Source organism: Schistocerca americana, chromosome 2 (assembly GCF_021461395.2).
Source record: "Schistocerca americana isolate TAMUIC-IGC-003095 chromosome 2, iqSchAmer2.1, whole genome shotgun sequence".
NCBI lineage: Eukaryota > Metazoa > Arthropoda > Insecta > Orthoptera > Acrididae > Schistocerca > Schistocerca americana.
Genome location: NC_060120.1, coordinates 358,192,059 through 358,214,983, shown reverse-complemented (window position 1 = coordinate 358,214,983; position 22,925 = coordinate 358,192,059). Strand labels below are relative to the sequence as shown.

Below are 22,925 nucleotides of genomic sequence, written 5' to 3'. Positions count from 1 at the left end.
TATTTGCAGTTCAGTTCTGTGTCACATTTTTCTGTGATGCAGTCTACTTCCCTAGAAAAGTCTTTCACTCTTTTCATAAGCCACCACATCTTTCTTTACGACCCATTTGTCCAAAGTACTTTGAACTGCTTCTATACTATGCCTCTTGTGCTTCAAGTTTACTGAAAGACAGATTTCTTCAACCAAAAATTGCTTCCCACTGTGACTGAAATGCAGGCCATGGCTGTTATGCATGAATCTGCATAGCTTGCCTACATTTATGAAGTTAACATATGCAAATTTATGCATACTTTATCTACCTCTTTGTTTACCTTACTCTTCCTATTACTTTATTTACACATGGCCAAGGAGGTAGGTCATATCTGTGTGGTTGATTTACAACAGCTACATTTGTGTTGCCTAATTTGAATAGCACACTTTCAGTAACTGTGATGAGTTCGCTACCCTTATCTCTGGCAAATTCATTTGCTGCTGGACAAATTACAACAAAATTCTTTTGGGCCAAGGTTTTCACATGATTTCACCACTGTTTCTGTCATTTCTTCAAAGCCTGCTCCTGGTTGAAAGGCTTAGACACACATTAGTTTCTGTATGTGACACCTTTTCTGATATCTGATGACCATGATTATTATATTCAGTTTATTCACCATTGACCACTTACAGCGGAATAGGTCTGAACATTAAATATACAATTAACAACAACTTTACAGTAAAGTTTTTACAATTTAATTCCTTTTCTTTTAGGAATATTCTTATATACTAATGTCAATGCTTATTTCAAAATATTCTGTTATCTTATAAAATGGGTGTTTGAGAAGCCAGTCATAAACCTTACGTTTGAAAATATTATTGGTCAGTGACCGAGCAGATGCTGGAAGTTTATTGAAGAGTTTTAAACTCATTATTTTGTGTGAGTTTGCAGTCTTTGTGAGTCTGTGTCTTGGTATGTCAAAGTCCAGTTTGCCTCTGGTGTTGTGGGGATGTATGTTCTCTCTGGTCTCGAACTCATTTAAGTTGCTTTTGACATAAAGCAGGGCTGTGTAGATGTATAGATTCACCACAGTTAATATCATGTGCTTGATAAAGAGGGGATGGCAGTGTTCCTTGGGCTTAGCTTTGCTTATTATTCTAATTACTTTTTTTTGAATATTCAGAATTTCACTGACAAAGCAAGAATGTCCCCATAACAATATGCCGTAGGAAATGTGTGACTGAAAGAGGCCAAAATATACCACCTTTAGATACTCATCAGTGACTATATCTGTCAGTCTCCAGATGAGATAACACACTCTTGCTATTCTCTTGCAGATATGGCTAATGTGTTCCTCCCAGTTTAATTTTGAGTCAATGTGGAATCCTAATAATTGTATTGATTTGCTTTCAACAGCTGTAGTTAAACCCAGAATTAGCTCTTGTGTTTTATCAGGATTACACAGGAGTTCATTAGAAGAAAACCAATCCATTACTAGTTCTAGTTTTTCCTGTGCTGCCTGATGCAGTTCTGTTGTGTCATGGTGTGCATTGAGCAACGTTGTATCATCTGCATAACACACAACTGAATTTGCTCCTACATGGTAAGGTAAGTCATTAATTGCAATGATAAACAGAAAAGGACCTAGGACCGAGCCCTGAGGCACTCCAGTCCGAACTTCCTTAAGTGAGGAGCATCTATTTTTAATTGATACATACTGTCTCCTGTTACTTAAGTATGATTCGATTACATCCAAAGATGGTTTGTGTATGCCATAAAATTCCAGTTTTGCAAGTAGGGTGTTAGATGGTATGCAGTCGAAGGCTTTGCTAAGATCGCACAGTACGACTGACACTAGATCCTTATTTTCGAATGCAGTTAACACCTGGTTAACAACTTCAGTGACAGCAGTAGTGGTGTTTTTACCATGCTGATATGCAAATTGTCTGTTGGAGAGGAGATCATGCTTATCAAAATAGTTATTTAGTTGACTGTACATTACATATTCAAAAACTTTAGAAAAAATTGGGACAATAGAAACTGGTCGATAGTTTTGGGGCAGATGCTTATCTCCCATTTTAAAGACCGGTATTACTTTAGCAGTTTTGAGTGCATCTGGGAAAACTCCAGATTCTAAACAAATATTAAAAATAAAAGAAAGAGGTTGACAGATAAGGTGTATTATTTTTTTCATTAGATAATTAGAAAACCAATAACAGTCCATGCTTTTGGAGTTGGTGAACCTTGCCACAGCTTTTACAATATCCTCTGGGGTGACAACATTCCAGTGGAAAGTATACATACTATGGGGCACAGCACAAAGATGATCTAGTGCACAAGTGCCATTTTGTTTGATTTTGTTTTTCAGCTCACTCACTGAGGTTAGGAAGTAATTATTTACTTCTTCTGGGACCAGCATTGCATCTTGTGTATGGGTTTGTGAATTATATTGGTTGATGATATCCCATGCTGCTTTACATTTGTTGGGAGCACTTTCAATGTAATGTTCACATGCTTGTTTTTTGGCCAAGGACAGTTTGTCTTTGTAGATTTTTTTAGATTTTAGATAAGCTCTATAAGAAGTATTATCTAGCTCAGGTCCTTCTTTACAAGAATTTTTATATATTCTGTACAGTTTGAGCATCTCCTCCCTAGTGAGAGCTAGCTCATCTGTATACCATTTTAGCTGTTTGTTTTTCTGTTTATGTTTAGGGCTACTTTTGATTAATGGTGAGCAGGAGTACCATAACTCTATGAGTATTTCCAGGAATTTGTTAAACACCATTTCACCAGCACCCTTTCCAGGTTGTGTGTTGTATACAAAGTCCCAGTTAACATAAGATATTCTGTCAATAAATAAATTAATATATTCATCTTTCTGCCCTCTTACCCATGTGGCATTAGACTTGATTCTGACTGATTTGTCTGATTTAGGCAACTGATCACAGGAGAATGTTAAAATCAATGGTTCATGATCAGCTAGGGCTCCACTGGCAAGTCTGACGTCGTACATATCTCTAGAAAAATTTACTATAATATTATCTAAGCACGCCTTATCCCGTGTTGGTGTGTAATTTGTACATTGTAAATTTAGTGATCTTAAGATATTAAAAAACGTTCTAGTAACATGTTCATCACTGTTGGCCATTTCAATGTTGAAATCGCCACAGATAATTAGTTTTATGTTAGATTTTAGTATTTTCCTCATAAGCAGCTCAAATCTTTCGAAAAATGTATTTACATTTCCTCCTGGTGATCTATATAAGCTAACAATTATGGTATTCTCTACGTTTAGTCTTATACAGCTAAATTCTCCATCTAGTTCTGCACAGTAAGAGCTAACATCTATTTTAGTAAACATTATACTATCTTTAACAAATATTAGGGCACCTCCATTCTTTCTTTCACTTCTACACATAATGTCTCCAACAGCATACCCCTGAGGAACAAAATATTGTACTTGATCGTCTGTCAGCCAATGTTCTGAGATACAAACAACATCAACGTTTTCAATACTGCACAAATGTTCTAATTGTAATACTTTGTTCCTAATGCAGCGAATGTTCGTTTGCATCACAGTAACAGATTTATCTTTATTGTTTATTGTCTGAGAACACTCTCTCATTCGAATGTCGCTTTTAGCAGCTAGTTCAAGTACAGGAGGTTTATTACCCGCCGATTCACAGACTTTTATACAAAAAAATGACGTACATTCCAGGTATTACTCAAACCGCTACTTTCGTAGATCGTTTTATTCCGTGTGAGTCTTTCTTTAATTATTTCATTGACACGATCGCAAACAAACTTTCTCCCTTCATAGTTTAGGTGGAGCCCGTGTCTGGTGTGAAGGTTACGCTTAAGTTTACTTATATCGACCACAGCACAATTTGCGTATTCAGAGCACAGTTTCTTTATTTTAATATTCGTTCTTCGAATTTCTTTATTAACGCACGAACTATAGATTAGATCGTGCCTATGAGGCACTGTAGCAACAACTGTATTCCTTGATTTATTTTTTTCTAGAAAGTTCTGAAGCACTTTTACGCAGACATCTGCTTCATTTTTCGCAACATCATTTGATCCCGTTATGCAAACGACAAAGTCATTTTCTTGCGTGGATTTTGTTTGAATGCAAGCGTCTAAAACGTGTTTAGTTCCCGCTCCAGGTTTAACAACACTGGTCACTGCTAAGTCTCGATTTATTTCTGGAAACATATTTGATAAATTCCTGCCATGGCTATCTGTTAGAAAAAGCACACTGTTCTTTTTACCTGTTGTTTCCCGTTTATCAACATTTTTCCCAGAGTGACCATTCGTTTTCAACGCATTGTCTTTTGAATGGTCTGGATAATTTACACTGTCTTTAACTCCATCACTGGACTGCAGAACACCGTATTTGTTTTTATCCGTAAATGTAACTGCTGTTGCAAAGTTCGTTTTCATTTTTCCAGCTAAAGTCCTACCTTTGTGTCTCACTTCTGTCCACTCGGACGATTTGTGCCTTTCGTCAGGTGCCACTTCGGATGATTTGTTCTTCGACCGTAGTTCCCGATTTTCATTCTTGAGTGTGGTGATTTCGCTTCTTAAAGTGTTGATTAAGAATTGTAGACCTGAAACTCGTTCTCTTAAATTTGTTATTTCGACGTTACAATTCTCGCACACTCCCTTTTTTAGTACATAACTGTAACTTTTTCTCGTCTTAGGATTATACACTTCTACACTCGCGGCCATATTGAATTGAGCAAAAATTTAGACTTTTCATTCTTTTTAGCACACCAGAGGCCAGTCAACAGATTTTTTAATCACATTTCATTGTTTATTATGCAACATGAGTGAAAAATTTTACAGTGCATTGCTGCTGTTGTTTGTAATTATTTTCTGTTCTCATATGTTTCTGAGTGACAATTTGTAAAATCGCTTTTGTCATAATAGCTATTTGATGCATTTACTTTTAAGTTTCCTAGTTTTGTGCTGGTTCCCACTGTGATTCTTGCTCTGATTACATCACTGGTAAGTAGCTGATATTTCATTGATGTTGAGTCGATGCACTGTTTGCTGAGTTTTACAACCAGTGTTTTGCAGCTGATTCTCCAATAAGGCTACAATTCTTTTAAGATCATCAATTTCACTGTTTTTTGTAGTTAAAACAAGACAAGAGTCATCACAATGTTTACATATGGATGTCACTGCCACAGTTTTTCACTCAATTTTGATCTTGTAATGATATTATTTGGTTTTTTTCTTTAACTTCACAGGAGTGACATTCTCCAGGTCAAGTCATGACACCTTTTTTTGCATTGAATAGATAAAGACTCATTCTTTTTTATATTTTTCATGGAACTTGATCTTCACACACCTATTGTCATTGCCATCTTAACTCAAGTTTGTACATACACATTATGTATCTCTACTGTAGTTTTTGCTGTTGCCTTCTGCATCCTCACGCCATTGCACATTTCATATTCTTCCACCTTTAGCTCATTTTCCCACACAAAGGGCAAGAGGATACCCTGAAACTCCACCTCCTTCTTCACTCACTTCAGCAAGGCTGTTGGCAGTATGGGGGTTGGGGTAACTCTTTGGTAAACAGGTAGTAACTTAAGCAGTTTGCTGAATCCCAAGACATAAGAAAAAAACCGAATGTCTTTATATGGCTTTAGAAAAATGTGTAAAATAAACTTGAATAGAGATAGGTGAAGATCATGATGAATGTATAAGGGAGGAGACATTTTTCGAACAAGTGATTTCCAGTTGCTGATGGTGGTGATAATGAATTAAAGCTGAAGTACATTTTACAATTTATAAATGAAATGAAGAAAAAATTTCTGCTTCCACGTAGTTATTTAAGGAAACTATAGACTCTTTGTTTTGATAATTGAGTTGGAACTTAGGACACAAGTTTCCATGTGAAAGTTAATGCTCGGAAGATTTTTGTGATGAAAGTCCACTACAGTGTAATGCATAAAGTTCTAATCAGAAAGATGGATGCAGTAAAATCAATTTATACTAAGATCATATTGTGTCTATTGGAAATGGTCAAGACAGTGTGACCAGACACTGTCTTCTGACAGTAAATATTAAAATAGGATCAAACACTTTATTGTCATAAATTATTTTTGTTGCTTTTTGCGTATTTATATTGCCTGTGCACAAATAAATTGTGGATAGTGAACCAAATTTAAGTAATCAATTACCATCTGTTCTGTAAGATTTCACTTACTATTTATCTGTGTAGTACAAAAATAGAGGCTGCCCTTTGACTATTTTGACTTGTGTTAATCAAAAGTGGGAAACACCTGTTCTCCTATTTAATAACATACATCAATGGTGAATTTAATTTCATTGAATTATAACATGTATTTAGACAGAATGGTATCAAAGTGTGTTTTGCAGTTTTATTACATACCTGCAAACTTGCCAAGTGGTATCTCGGACAGCATCTTTGATGCCTTTTCTGGATCTCTCCAGGCAAATCTACCCATTTCTGTTAAAACTACTGTGGGATTTACAGTATTCACTCGAATGTTATGTGGTCCTAATTCCACAGCCATTACTTTCGTGATCTGATCAACTGCTGCTTTTGAGGCACAGTACACTGTATGATTTAGAAGAGCGGCCTGAAAAATGCATGTTTGATAATAAATATTGAAATGTTTATAACTTTCACAATTTTATTTACATTAATGTCATATTTCAGTCACCTGTGAAGCTTGTGAAGAGATGTTTACAATGCTCCCTCCAGTCTTTCTCTTTACCATACCTTCAACAACGACCTGGCTGACATTAATTACGGGCTTCACATTGACTGCAAATGTACTGAGAAATCAGAATGACTAAATTAGCAAATCACTATTGAACTATTTTATAGTCAATGAGTTTCATGATATTATGAAGAAAAATATAAAATAAAACCTTTGTAATGGTACTACAACAAAAATAAAGTTTTATTAAAGAATTATCATTATTTTAAGTTTGTTTACAATGAAAAAAAATGAAATGAGTGTTTGGCAACATTGGCTAGGAGGCCCCTTGTGGGGCAGGTCCGGCCGTCTTGGTGCAGGTCTTATTACATTCAATGCCACATTGGGCGACCTGCGTGCCGGGTGGGGATGAAATTATGATTAAGACAGTACAACACCCAGTCCCTGAGTGGAGAAAATCCCCAACCCAGCCGGGAATCGAACCCGGGCCCATAGGACAGCAATCCATCACACTGACCACTCAGCTATTGGGGCAGACTGTTTATAATAAGAAATATGAGGACACAAAAGATCAGATGAGTGATATCTACATCTATAACAGGTATCATTTTTTCTTGTAAATAGTAAAGACCACTTTTTATTGTATCTATTATGGCATTGTAGCTATTATGGCATTCACAATATCTTGACACATTGTCAGAAGGTGATGAGTATGACATTCTTCGAAACATCATTGTACTTTAACACTCAACACCCAACTGGAGACCCAAGAACTTCTCATCTGTAGAATACACTGGAAAAGTCTACATTCACACCATGTAATTTACTTTTGAAAAAACTTCTATTATCTGTCAGACATTTTATTTCCATGGATAGATGTTCATGGATTGTTATCACTGCATATTTCATCTCTGTTTGTGCCAAAGTTAGGTTCATTAAAGGGTAATGCTGGTCATTTTTTGTTCTAGTGATGTACTTATGAATATCTCTGTTACTCTCAAACTGAAATGGACTGTTGATAACAGATTTCTTAAGTGAATAAGAGTACTGTGAGGCTGCGGTAAATGTTTCCAGCTGTTTAAAGACATACTTGCAAAATATAAATGTGTGACCTCCACAAATAATTCAAATTACTTTCTTTCATGCAATGGATAGTTTTTGCTTAAGTTACCCCAGAACAGAAGACATCAATGAATGAAAAATTGCAAACTGTTTTAACTTATTGACTTCTATATCCCCAAGGTTGGCAATTATCCTTATGGCAAAAATAGTCAAACCTAAAAGTTTCAGCTGCTTTACTGTACAAGATGAATCAAAAAGAAAGAAAAGATATCAATTGCTTATTATAGACAAACTGTGAAAGATAGAAACACATTGTGCATTTCACTGGATAGAGGACGTTTCAAAGTTTTGTGTTTTTATTTATTTATTTACATCCTGAATCTTTGAGATACATATACCATGCCTTAGATGTTGTTCACATAGACGCTTGCCATACAGTCAACATGAGCACCATGCAACACTCAGAAAACATTGACATGGTAGGCCCTTTCATTCCACACAAGAATCAACAGGCCTCTGTTTATTGAATCAACAGCATCAACAGTTTAATTTCTCAGATCTTGAAGAGAAGTTACCATAGGTGGAAGAAAAACTCTGTGTTTTATGTAGCCCAACAGAAAAGAACTGCCAAGTGTGAGGTCTGGTGACAGGATAGATGAAATACTAATTGCTATGAAAAGATGAGTCATTTGCAAAAATTGTCTCCTAGCATATCCTGGAGAACTGAAATTTAAAATTCATACCTTCTACTATGGTCATTGTGACGCAGTTGCTGCAGTAACTGAAACTTGTAAGGCTTCAGATGCGGGTGTCATTTCAGAACCCACCACACCATCATTTGAGGAAACTGAAGTTCCTGGCCAGCGCATCTTGTGTACTTCTGAGGGCTCCATGTGAACATGCTTCATATTTTCATCAGAAGTGTGTGGACAGCCAGGGCTCTTCCCTTTGCACATGCAACCGGTCATAAATTTGCTTGTGCAGAGGTGGCTTCTTGCTGAATTGACAGCAGAAAGCATGTTGCACTTCAACAGTAACTTGACTTTGTGCAAATTCCAACACAAAAAATGATTTCTCTTGTGGTGTAGTTGCCATATTGCTACTAACAAATAACAGTGCAGCTGTGCCAAAACTTTGAACCTTCTTCTATGCAGTAACATGCACAGTGTGTTTCCATCTTTTATACTTTGTCTGTTATAAACAACTGCAATCAGTTTCTCCAGTTTATGTTTTCAGTAACATGCACACTTAAGAAATTATAATTTTCTATCCTGTTTATTATTTATTGTTGCTATACTAGATTAATTGGGGTGGCGTATTTTTGACATGTAAAGACTATGTGAACTGTGTTGTTGTTCACAATAATGCTTCAATTTTTGAATCATCTGCAGACAGGACTAATTCTGCCCCCTGATTCAAATGAAAAGGTAGGTCGTTAAAATAAAGCAAGAATAGTAGTGGACCAATAATTGAATCCTGTGAGGCTCAGATTGTACTTTTTCCCATGCATGTAGTGTGGCATCTTTGTACTACTCAAACAGCATATGGTAACTTTCTGGACTCTGTTTCTTAACTAAGGACTAAACCAGGCATTTGCTGAACTATGTATTCCATAAAAACTTAATGTCTCTAACAGAATATTATGATTGGCACAATCTAATAACTTCAGTAACTCACCAGAGATCCCAATTGGTCATATTTAATCATTTAAAGGTTTTATTATTTGCTCGCACATGTAAAAATATTGATTCAGTGGAATGGCCATTTTGAAATTTAAACTGTAATTAGCCAAGTATCCCATTACTATGCACGTGAACAACAATCCTGGAGTACATTTCCTACTCAAAAATCACAGAAAAGGATATAAGGAGGGATGCTGAGCAATAGTTATTGACATCTGTGGACTCACCCTTTTTGTGGAGAGGCCTAGTAGTGGCATATTCCAATCTTTCTTGGAAAACACCCTGAGTTAATGACACATTACTTAAGGACTAAGGACATTACATATTACGGTGAACTTAGTAGAGAAATTATCCACTTCACATAAATTTTTACTTTCTAGAGCCATGATGATATTTCTTATTTGAGATGAGTATGTAAGATTAATTTTTATCCACTAAATGTTCTCTGTATTGCTTCTTCAGTGTACTCTTTTGCTTTCTTTTCTGCACTACTTGCTCCCATCGTCTCACCTATTCTTAAAAAGTAACTGTTAAAAATAACTGCTGCATATGACTTTATTTTGCAGTGCTCCCATTCCCTTTAAAAGAAGTAATGCCATCTTCTGTGGCCTCTTAACCTTTTTCTCTTTTAACAAATTTCATTATTTGATCTGTCAGTTTCAGACATGATGTGAAGACTACTAGATTATTTTTTTTACAGTTTTTCTGACTATGTTACAGTACTGTTTATAATAAGACAGTAGTCATAATGACTACAGCCCATTACAAACAGTATTGTAAGGTGCTTAAAAAAGTTATTAGGAAGGCAAAAAGTATGTGGTATGCAGATAGAATAGCTAAGTCTCAGGATAAAATTAAAACCATATGGTCAGTCGTAAAGGAAGTGGCTGGTCTGCAGAGACAGGTCGAGGATATAGAATCAGTGCGTAGTGGGGATGTCCGTGTTGCTGATAAGTCGCATATATGTACAGTACTTAATAATCACTTTCTGAATATAGCAGGTGAACTAAATAGAAACCTAGTCCCAACAGGGAATCATATAGCGCTCTTAGAAAAAAGTGTTCCGAGACTGTTACATGAAATGCTCCTCCATGATACTGACAAGAGGGAGATTGAGTTAATAATTAAATCACTAAAGACCAAGAACTCTCATGGATATGACGGGGTATCTAGCAGAATACTGAAGTATTGTTCCACGTATATTAGCTCAGTACTTAGCCATATCTGTAACTTTTCCTTTAGCAGTGGTCGGTTTCCTGACCGATTAAAGTACTCGGTAGTGAAGCCACTTTATAAAAAGGGAGACAGGGATAATGTTGACAATTATAGACCTATTTCTATGCCATCGGTGTTTGCTAAAGTTATCGAGAGGGTTGTATATACAAGGTTACTGCAGCATTTAAATTCACATAATTTGCTGTCAAATGTACAGTTTGGTTTTAGAAATGGCTTAACAACTGAAAATGCTATATTCTCTTTTCTCTGTGAGGTTTTGGACGGATTAAATAAAAGGTTGAGAACGTTAGGTGTTTTCTTTGATTTAACGAAGGCTTTTGACTGTGTTGACCACAAAATATTACTGCAGAAGTTGGAACATTATGGAGTAAGGGGAGTAGCTTACAATTGGTTCGCCTCCTACTTTAAGAACAGAAAGCAGAAGGTAATCCTCCGCAATATTGAGAGTGGTAATGATGTTCAGTCCCAATGGGGCACTGTTAAATGGGGCGTTCCCCAAGGGTCGGTGCTGGGGCCACTGCTGTTCCTTATTTATGTAAATGATATGCCTTCTAGTATTACAGGTGATTCAAAAATATTTCTGTTTGCTGATGACACCACCTTGGTAGTGAAAGATCTTGTGTGTAATATTGAAACATTATCAAATAATGTAGTTCATGAAGTAAGTTCGTGGCTTGTGGAAAATAATTTGATGCTAAATCACAGTAAGACTCAGTTTTTACAGTTTCTAACCCACAATTCAACAAGAACTGACATTTTAATCAGACAGAATGGGCATGTTATAAGCGAGACGGAACAGTTCAAGTTCCTAGGCGTACGGATAGATAGTAAGCTGTTGTGGAAAGCCCATGTTCAGGATCTTGTTCAGAAACTAAATGCCGCTTTATTTACCATTAGAACAGTATCTGAAATAAGTGACATTTCAACACGAAAAGTAGTATACTTCGCATATTTTCATACGCTTATGTCATATGGTATTATTTTTTGGGGTAATTCTTCTGATTCAAAAAGGGTATTTTTGGCTCAAAAACGGGCTGTTCGAGCTATGTATGGTGTAAGTTCGAAAACCTCTTGTCGACCCCTATTCAATAGTCTGGGAATTTTGACATTGCCCTCACAGTATGTATTTTCTTTAATGTCGTTTGTTGTTAGCAATATTAGTTTATTCCCAAGAGTTAGCAGCTTTCACTCAGTTAATACTAGGCAGAAATCAAATCTGCATGTGGAATGCACTTCCTTGACTCTTGTGCAGAAAGGAGTGCAGTATTCTGCTGCATCCATTTTCAATAAGCTACCACAAGAACTCAAAAATCTTAGCAGTAGCCCAAACACTTTTAAGTCTAAACTGAAGAGTTTCCTCATGGCTCACTCCTTCTATTCTGTCGAGGAGCTCCTGGAAGAGATAAAAAATTAAGCAAATTCCAGTGTTACATTCTTGATTTTCTTTATTTAAACTAACGACTTGTTTCATTTTATCTGTTTCTACAATCGTGTTATAATTTCATGTATTGACTCGTTCCATGACCATGGAGACTTCTCCTAAATGTGGTCCCACGGAACAATAAATAAATAAATAAAAAAATAAATGATTACTTGTTCTGGCTATTTTGTGCAAGTCCTTTTTTTCATTGTCATGAGACTCTGATACCTGTAGTTATCCAGAATTTCTTTACGACTTCTCATAATTAAATTTAATTTTCCTTTTAGGAAAAACCTCTCTCTCTGTTCCTCCTTGCTCTCTCTTGCATCTTCTCCTCCCCTTCTCTCTGTCAGTCCCCTATTCCTGCTCCATATGTCCATCTCCTCCTCTCCCACCCTAAGTTCATCTCCCTCTCCCTGTCTCTCTGTCCATCGCCTTTTCTTTCCTTTCTCTGTCCACCACTTCCTCCTCCCACCCCCTCTCTGTTTGTTTACTCCTTCCACTCTCTCTGAATGTCACCTCTCCCCTTTCTCTGAAAATCTCCTTTTCCCCTTACTTTGTCCATCTCCTTGTCCTCTCTTTCTCAGTCCATGTCTTTCTCATCCCTTTCTCTGTCTATCTCCTCCTCCCCTCTCTCTGTCCTTCCTCTCCTCTCCATTCTCTCTGTCCACTGCCACATTCTCCCTCACTCTGTCCATCTCCTGCTCCTCCTTGTCCATCTCCACCTACCCTTCCCTATGTCCATCTTTTACTCCCACCTCCCTAAGTCCATCTCTACTCCCCCCTCCCTCTGTCCATCTCCTACGTCACCATACCCCAATGCATCTTATCCCTGCAGTACTTCTTCACACACACACACACACACACACACACACACACACACACACACACACACACACACACTTTTAGCAAATTGAAACATTATCAGTCCTGCTGTTTACATTTTATGGAAGCTAAACTATCTGGACAACAATATTACCTACAAGAAATGAGTCAAAACCATGACAGAAAACGTTTTGATTGTGACGGTAATAACAATAGTGCACATATATATTCATTGTTGTGTGTTTAGACCTGTTTTTTTAGTTTCATATTTGTCCTTATGCTGTGCCAACTTTTGTAAGATCAACAACAGTGGCATTGGATGAATCATTTACTAAAGATATTTGAGTGCTCTTTAATTGAAACATTATCAGTCCTGCTGTTTACATTTTATGAAAGCTAAACTATCTGGACAACAACAATACCTACAAGAAATGAGTCAAAACAATGACAGAAAACATTTTGATTGTGACAGTAATAACAATAGTACACATATATATTCATTGTTGTGTGTTTAGACCTGTTTTTTTAGTTTCACATTTGTCCTTATGCTGTGCCAACTTTTGTAAGAGCAACAACAGTGGCATTGGATGAATCATTTACTAAAGATATTTGAGCGCTCTTTTGGAATGTATAATTGTGGACTCACTGCATAACATCATGGAAAATTACTTGCAGAAATGTTTTGATCAGTGTAAGAAATGAATGCTGACATACGTGGACTCAAATTTGTCTCACTCTGAAGGCAACCACTATTGATTCATCATATTATGTAACACTTCTATAGTAAACTGCTCAACCACTGCTATTAAACTGATTGGTTTTAATGAAGCTTGCTGCAACATATGAACACAATTAAAGGTGTAAGAGACAAGTGTGCACCAATATTTCAAAACAGATAGTTTCTGCAACACACTGTGTACCATCAGATCACATGGAATAAATAAATAAATAAATGCAAGCAGTCTCTTTTACTTTTTGGTGTACCTTTATTACCTGTCAAATTCTTCTGGTTTAATGTCTAGAAAAGGATTGAGGCTCACTACTCCTGCATTATTGACCAAGAGATCTATAGGTCCAGCTGATTTCACAGCTTCTCTTGTTTTATCCCAATCACTTAGGTCTACAGCAATTGTAGTAACATTCACTTCACGGGCCAATTGTTCTAATGGTTCCTTGTTGAGTGAAAGTGCAACAACTTCAGCGCCACACTTCACAAGCTGCTTTGCAATTTCTTTCCCAATACCTGAAACAACAGTTACTGAAATATACTAAAGAAATATTTTATGTCCTCCAAACAATGACAAAGAATAAATCTCTGAATAAATTATCTTGAAGCTTCATTTCTGCATTTAAATACATGACTGTTTTTAGTGGAACTGAAGGACATATGTGCCACTGCAGTAGAAATATATATTTATTATCTCTGAAGGAAATGCTGAATTTCACACATAATTTCATAGTGACTGTATGTGTGAACTATTATGGCACCCTTAAAAAGTGACAAATTTACTTATTTTATTTTATTGCCTTCATTGAACCATTTCAGTCCATTCTTTTTTTTATTTTATTTTTTAATTTAATTTTATTTTATTTAATTTTATTTTTTTCTGTTGGTCAAAGTACTTCACATTTTTCATGCATCTCAACTTTCTTGTTTCATCTGAAATCATCTTTCCCATTGTCTGTGTACTGAATTTAGTTTTTAGCCTTTTTTGCTATAAGCTTATTGATTTTGTCTGCTTTGATTTTTAAATCTTCATTTGTGATATGTAGTTCTCTTACACTACATAAAAGATAATGTATATGTATCTGTGTTAATGTCCAGTTAACTTTATTACACAGCGTAACAGAACAACAAATTACATCAAGTGGGAAACAAAATAAATTTCTCAAATTTAGTCCAAAGAAATCAGCGCCAAAGATAATGCATGCAGTGTCCTGTCAACTATGAATAGTTACTATGACCCCTCCCCCCTCCCTCCCTCCCCACCACCCCCTCTTTCACCCCCTAAAATGAAGAGCACCAGGTGTGACAGGGTACTTTAACTTTACCTCCAGGCCTACATGAATATACACTGTAGGGGGTGGGTGCTGTTGGATGGTTCTGCTGATGCATCTGGTCCCAGGCTGTGAAAGTCAGGCCAGTCACATCTGTCTGGCTCTGGTGGGATTGCTGACTCAATATGAGGCATGTTTGAAGTTGACTGTGGGGTGGTGGGTGATGATGGCAGCATCCAAGCAGATATTACCCACTCTATGGGGATTTTGATTAGCTTTCCCATGAGGAGGACATCCACTGTGTGTGTGTTGCTGCAGTACTTGGTACAGGCCAGTGTACAGTGGCTGCAGAGAATGACGTACCAGGTTTGTGCTAAGCATGACATGTGAACAACTATCGAGAGCCTTGTGTATGAAAGCAGGGTGTGTGCCATGCTATGACACTGGAGTTGCACAAAGGGTCTCCATTGGCTTTCTGATTTGTTGCAAGAGATGGGATAGCTGCACCTCATTCAGGAATGGTGTGGGTGTGAGAAATTCCCCTCAGACTGCTTAATGGTTCCCCATACACTAACTCTGCTGAGCAACAGCTCACATAATTTTTAAGGCTGTCTGTAAATCCAAGAAAATCAGCAACAATTCTTGAGTCCAAAAGTCTTCATAACACATCAGGGTGACCTTTAAAATGTGGTGTCACCTTTCTACCAAGCCACAAAGTCTTGATAACTGCTGGAACTGTGTGGACTGAAAATAGCATCCCTGGTAAGTGGTAACAAAAAATGGACATCCAAAATGGACCACCCAAGTTTCCATGAAGGCTCATGGGATGGTCTCCACAGAAATGTCTCTGATCAGAATGGCCTCTGCCCAACAATGATCCACTGTTGTAAGCAAATACCTATAACTGAAGTTAAAATCTTCTGGGTTATTAGGCTGCATCATATTTCTTCAAAATGATCAACATTTCAACCCCTCTTCTGGGATCTTCCTCAGGATCTTCTGGTGTCCACTACTACTAGAACACTGATGCAGCCTAATAACCCAGAAGATTTTTATTTCAGTGACAACGGCCATGAAAGCCTGCAGACTTACATAAATACCTATAACCTTTGGAATGGGGGAAGGGTCCCAGCAAATCAATGTGGACATGCCCAAAATGATGATGATGTCCTCCTCGCTGTGTCCGGCGACAGCGACTCTGTCAGTCTTCTCTGTCCTTATTGTGGTAGGCTCGGATGTGGCTCGCGAATCCAAATTTCGCTTTGAATATCCTGTTGCATGAAGCACAGTGAAGTTGACCAGCACAGTTGTAAGTATACATGTAGACAGGCTTGAGCTGAGATTTTCGGAGCTCTCTTTTAGCATCCAGGTTCATTAGACGCTTTTGCTCGAATTGTTCGATGCTCTTATGTACAGTTGATCGCCACTCCGATCGGCGCAATGCTAGCTCCTCCCAATGGTTGCTTGGAATGCCACAGGCTGCAAGGTGGCGTTTAATGGTGTCTTTATATCACAGGTGTTGACCACCTTTCCTCCTCTTCCCGCATGAGAGCTGCGAGTAGAACACCGCTTTAGGTAGCCTACTGTCATCCATGCGTACTATGTGACCACTCCATCTCAGTTGATGTTTCATTATTAAAGCTTCAATACCAGCCAGCTTCACGCGGCGCAAAATCTCAGTGTTTGGGACACGGTCTTCCCATCTGATGCGCAGAATTGGTCTCAGACATCGAAGATGAAATTTATCTAGCTTCTTGATGTAAGCTTTGTAACAGCACCAGGTTTCCGAGGCATAGAATAAGGTGGATAATACTACTGCTTTGTAGACTGCAATTTTTGTTTGTAATTTGAGATCATGTGATTTCCATACTCGGTCATTAAGCTTACCGAAGGCTGAGGCTGCGCTGGCTATACGCGCTGCGATTTCCGTTGTCAGGCTGTTGTCACTTCTAATTTGGCTTCCCAGGTATTTGAAATTTGACACATTTTGCAAGGGTTTGTTATTTATCTCAATACTGGAGTCATCTGCATTAAGACCTCTAAGTGGCTGTTTGAGAACTTGCGTCTTAGTGATGCTAATGGCTAAGCCAAATCTTCTGCAGGAGGCATTTAGCAGATTTATGTAAGTCTGAAGAGTTTCGCAAGAATTAGCCATCATGCATACATCATCCGTGTAGAGAATCTCTCAGATGGATAGTTTGGTTACGCGACTTTTTGTTCTGAGGCGAGAGATGTTGAAGACACTTTTGTCTGTCCTTGTGTCGAGACTAATTTGATTACTACAGGCTTTGGTCGCGTCTCTCATAACAGCTGCGAAGTAAAGGGAGAGGAGTGTGGGAGCCAGAACACAGCCTTCTTTTACACCACATGTCATGGGAAACAGTTCTGAGAGCTTGTCCTCGTGGCGGATTTTTGCCATCATGTTTTCATGAAACTGCCGAATCAAACTGACAATTTTGTCAGGGCACCCAGTTTTCCAGAGAGCTTCCCGTGGGACACGATCAAAAGCTTTTTCCATGTCTACAAAGCACATGAACAAAGGCCGATGTTGCTCTAAGCTTTTCTCTTGCATTTGTTTGACAACAAATATGGCATCCACTGTGCCTCTGTTTGGGTGAAAGCCACACTGGGTCTCTGGTAGCAGTTTTTCTGCAAAGTGTGTTAACCGGCTGTTAATTATGTGGGCAAGGACTTTTCCCACTGCTGAGAGAAGAGAAATGCCCCTGTGGGAGCTGCAATCTGATGTGTCACCCTTGCCTTTATAGATCTTGGAAATACAAGCATCTTTCCAGTCTTGTGGAATCATTTCATACTCCCAAATCCTTAAGATCAGAGCAAACAATGGTTTCTTGATGTTTGGCCCCCCATATTTATATAGCTCTGATGGCAAGTTATCTAATCCTGCTGTTTTGTCATTTTTCAGCTTAGCCAGTGCTGAAATGAATTCGTCGTAGGAAGGGGCATCCGCAAGTTGTTCCTCAACTGGCAGGTCTTCAAGTGCTTCTATGTATGGAATATCAGTTGTCTGATGGTCGGGATTAAGAACGTCATTAAAATGTTCCGCCCACCGAGACAGGATGTCACTCTGTTGCGTCAGCCGACAACTTTTATCTTTGTTATAGACTGGTGCTATCTTCCCAACTCTTGGACCAAAGATAGTTTTCAGGGACTCAAAGAATCTGCCCATTTGGTGTGTGTCAGCATATAACTGTATTTCATTTGCTTTATTTGCCCACCAACTGTCTTTGAGAGCACGTACCATCACTTTCAGATTGTAATGCGCTGCTCTACGCTTGTTATCATCAGGGGTGCAAAGAGAGGTTCTGGAATCATTAATTAGCTTTCTGATCTCTGGATCTGAGTCATCAAACCAGTCCTGGTGCTTCTTCTGAGGCTTTCCCAAGACTTCTGAAGCACAGCCACGCAGTCTGTTAGCGTATGCACTCCACTGTTCATCTACAGGGGCAGATTCAGATATCAAAAGGCCATCGACACCAAATTTTTCATCCAGTTTTGTTCTCATAGTCTGATCATTGGCCAAGATTTTGCAGGACAATTTCGTTGGTATTTTGTGTGAAGCTCGGCGTGGTGCCTTCAAAGTTATCTTTAATTTGGACCTCACGAGTCGATGGTCTGTCCATTCCTGAGCGCCTCTCATTGCACGTGTGACCAGTACGTCACCAAGATCTTTTTTCCGTACTATCAAATAATCCAGAAGGTGCCAGTGTTTAGATCGTGGATGCATCCATGTCGTTTTATATTTTTCAGGCAGACAAAAATATGTATTTGTCAGACAGAGTTCAAACTCGGCACATAGAGTTAGAAGATTCAAACCATTCGAGTTGCATTTTCCAATCCCATGGTGACCAAGGACTCCATTCCAAGCACTGAAATCATTCCCAACACGAGCATTAAAATCACCAAGTAACAGAAGTTTATCTGCAGAAGGAATATCCCTAAGAACATGTCGGAGGTCTTGGTAGAACTTGTTCTTCTCTTCATCCGGAGATGGCAATGTAGGTGCGTATACATTGATCAAGTGAAGATATTTCTTGGATGCCAGATGAAGTCTGAGTGTTATTATTCTGTCACTGATACCTTTTGGAAGTTCTGTTAGTGAACATGCCAATTTATTGCGTATGGCAAAGCCTACCCCACTTTCCGCCCTTTCAGTGGATGATTTTCCACTCCAGTAGTAGGTATAACCTCCGAGCGGTTCACATAACTGTCCAGAGTCACTAAGATGTGTTTCACTTATGGCGGTAATGTCGATGTTATATCTAGCCAGTTCCCTTGCGATAAGTCCTGTCTTTCTCTCTGGGCACTGATTATGGTCGTTATCCTGTAAAGTACGGACGTTCCAGACTCCAATCATTATATATTTAAGGTAACTGTTTATTTTATTATTGTTTTGACCGCATATGTTAGTGAACAAGTGACCGCAGTTTGCCACTTGTGCTGGGTTGAGGCGGGCTATGTTTAGGCCACCTTTTCTAGGCCCCTCCCTGGATTAGGGAAAGCAGAGCGATCCTAAATAGGACTGCTTTGTCGTCTGACGAGCTGCCGAACCAGTCCTCCCATCTCTCACGAGTACCAGAACGACCATCACCGTCTGACCGCCTAACGTGCAGAGCACCAACTAAGGTTCAGGTACACCAAATCCTTGCCTCACCATCAGTACTCCATCACCGCAGGACTTTCAACTTGAAACTTCACCGGAGTCATCTGCGCGTGAAGGTATTTAAAGTGGACAAGCAGTTGCGCAGATGCAGATCCACTCTCTCATCCTCTGCCTCTGGTTGGCAGTGGATCGTAGGGCCGATACGACTGGCAAGAGGCAGGGGATGCAGTGAATGGCCATATGCCACTGGAAGTATCCTGACATATGCCCTTAAGGCACCTCACAGGTGCCTTGCTTCGTCAGTACAGAAGCCATGAGTGTTTACCTATCGATGTTACCCGCCTCCTATACCGATGAAGAGACTGACAGAAGGGAAGAAGGAAAGGGAAGGGACTGGAAGGGAAAGGGAGGAAAGGACGGTAGGTCATTGTGAGACACACTTCGTCTGGCTCCTCTGCTGAGACCTGACCGGCTAGGTTGAACCTGCCAGTAGCTACGCTACCACCGGTATAGTTCTCAGCATCACAGGAACACGCAAACTCTCCCACCCGCACGGACAGTGCTACGATAAGGTGGTGCCTCCAGGAAGGCACCACCTTAGGCACCACCAGTAGAAGTCAGGAATTGGGTTGCTGGAGCATGCATATGGCTTCCTATATTGCTGCATTGGTGCTGAAAGCAGGTGCAAGCCAACTCCCGTGTATCTTTCTTGATTGATGGCCACACAAAAGGTCCATCACCAACCTCACTTGCATATTAGTTCCTTAGTGCTGCAGGTTGTGGATGCCATTGAATACTTTTTGTCAGAATTGGGGAGTAATGTATGGGTATGGTCTGGTATTAGAAATGTTGACCTTCTCTTAGAAGAGCAGCAGGGTGCATCCATAAGTTTGAAACACAGGCCATTAGAAGAGTCTGTCAACAAAGACTGTAGCTGTGCATCTGAATTTTGAGGCCTTGCAAAGTTCAGAATAATCCAGCATTGGATTTATCCTGTTGATGTGTGAAAAAACAGACTGCCACAATATTGTCAGCTCCATGAATATGGTGCACATCTGCAGAAAATTGGCATATGTACTCGATTTTATGAGCCTGATGAGAAGAACATGAATCACCAATTTTGTGGAAACCTGACATTATGGGTTTGTGGTTGGTGAATACTGTGGCAGGTCTGCCCTCAATGAAGGGGCAGAAATGCTTGACACCCTTGTACATCATGAGGAGTTCCCTGTCATATGCACTCCAGTGAGTTTGGTCATGGTAACTTTTGAGAGAAAAAATCTAGTAGTTGCCAATGTCCGTTCACATTCTGATGGAGAGCCACACCTATTTCAAACTGGCTTGTATCAGCTACTAAGGCTAGATGAGCTCCTGGTGTGGAGTGTGTGAGAGCCACTGCATAATGCAGGCTATTTTGTGGCAGCATGAAGGACAACTCCATCTCAGTCATCCATGAAGCAGGCATTTGCCATTTTTGTTATGTCTATCCAAAGTGTTGTTTAGCGGTGTCTGAATGGTGACCATTGTGGGGAGGTGGCATTGATAAAAGTTTTATCATTCCTAGGAATTGCATGAGATCCAAATCATTTTGAGGCCAAAGGAGGTTACGCAAAAATTCACATCTCCCTGAGGGTGGGAAAATGCTCTGAGCTGACACAATGTAACTTAGGTAAGTCACCACTGGTTCCCCCAGACATACATTTGTCCTCATTAAGTGTTATTCTGTGATCACTGAGGCTGTTTCAGATCTCCTTCACATGCTTATCATGGTCCTCAGCATTTTCAGAGAATACCAAAATATTGTCTAGGTAGGAAAAAATCAGGTAAACCTCTTAGTACATTGTGCAAAAACCTCTGCCATGTTTGGGAAGCATTTTTTGCCCAAATGGCATTACCAAGAATTCAAATAGCCAGGATGGGGTTTTCACTGCCATTTTAGGTATGTCTGGTTTTGCCATGGGAATCTGGTTGTAAGCCTTACGGCAATCCAACACACTGAATGTGGTCGGCCCAGCCAATGAATGAGTAAAGTCTTGTATGTGTGGCATGAGGTATCTATCCATCACAGTTTGGGCCTTCAGTGCTCGATACTCACTAAGTCACCACACAGCTGCCACAAACCATCTTTCTTACCATTGAGATATAGCAGAGAGGACCATGGACTGTCAGATGGTTAGATGATTTCTTCTTGTAACATCTCATCAAAACATTGAACACGGCCTTCATTTCACGTAAGCAATCAGCCGGAAGTCTGCTAACATGGGAAGAGACCAACGAGCTAGTGTTGTCCAAAGGTGGCGTGCAGTCTTGTTCTGTGACATGGCGGCTCAGGTGCTTCCACTTCAGGGAAAGTGGTGATGGGCTGTTGCTGCACCATCAGCCGTTTTACGATCATTTGAGCCATCTTCAGGTCAGACTAGTTCTTCAGCACAGTAGTCTTTATCCTGCCATTTTCTGAATGTAACGTGTTGGACATGATATTTTTGCACCACTATCCTTCACCAAACTATGGTTGGTCGCTTGCAAATTGTGGTGATATTGCTCCCACCTGCTTCTGTCATCCTTGAATGTAGGCTTACTAAGGTTAGCCACCCACATGCAGGTGTGAGGTATCAGCTGTCCCTGTATTCCATGGATAATGTGGGCAATGGCAGAATGGATGAGGTACGTGTTTTGTGATTCCACAGTCATTGTGTGATTTGTCAAGAAATCAATGCCCAGTATAGGTTGATCAATATCGACCAGCACAAAGATGCAGTTGCACTTCTCTGCAAGTCCAATGTCAATCACCAGTGTTTTCTGTCCATATGTTTGAATGGTGAATTCATCGGCCATTTTCACATGAATCTCATCTATGTGTCTGTCTGCAGGGAAGAAATTAACAGATAGGTTGCTGACATCTGACCTGATGTCAACCAAAAACATGTGCCCCATAGAGTGATCAGTGATGAACGACCTTTGTGAAGCTGTGTATCTGACAGCTTTTGAAGTCGATCTGCATGATATAGGCTTGCACTGGAATGGGAGTGTCTTGCTGTGCTGTGAGTTTAGATGCAGGTTGCGGTCGGCACGGTTATCTGCACCTAAGGTACGTGGTTATGGACATTCGGTTATGAAAATGGTGCCCTGCACTTCATAGCTTTCAAACCGAAATGCTTTTGGAACCACCAATAACCAGTTTCATTATTTACGAGTCATGCATTCAAAATTGTATGGCACAATTGTGTGTGTGTGTGTGTGTGTGTGTGTGTGTGTGTGTGTGTGTGTGTGTGTGTGTGTGTGTGCATCCTCTATCCCAAAGTCACATTGTTCTAAGCACTGCAGCTGAGCCATCAGCTGATTGTGACAGTGTGGAGGGATTGGAGATATTTGTTCACATCTGGTGGTTGTCAGGCAGCCATGGTAGGGC

At 39.4% G+C, this 22,925-nt stretch overlaps 1 protein-coding gene across 2 annotated transcripts in view; it reads right to left on the bottom strand.

Annotated features, from left to right (window-relative positions):
• The window catches only part of LOC124595472 (L-xylulose reductase-like), a 49,814-nt gene that overhangs the window by 5,318 nt on the left and 21,571 nt on the right, over positions 1-22,925 (bottom strand). For both annotated transcript variants that reach the window (XM_047134228.1, XM_047134229.1), the window contains exons 2-4: positions 13,891-14,140; positions 6,673-6,787; positions 6,378-6,588 (exon numbers count right to left, since the gene is read on the bottom strand). In XM_047134228.1, the coding sequence (XP_046990184.1) occupies positions 6,378-6,588; positions 6,673-6,787; positions 13,891-14,140 (576 nt within the window). The remainder of the gene's footprint in view (positions 1-6,377; positions 6,589-6,672; positions 6,788-13,890; positions 14,141-22,925) is intronic.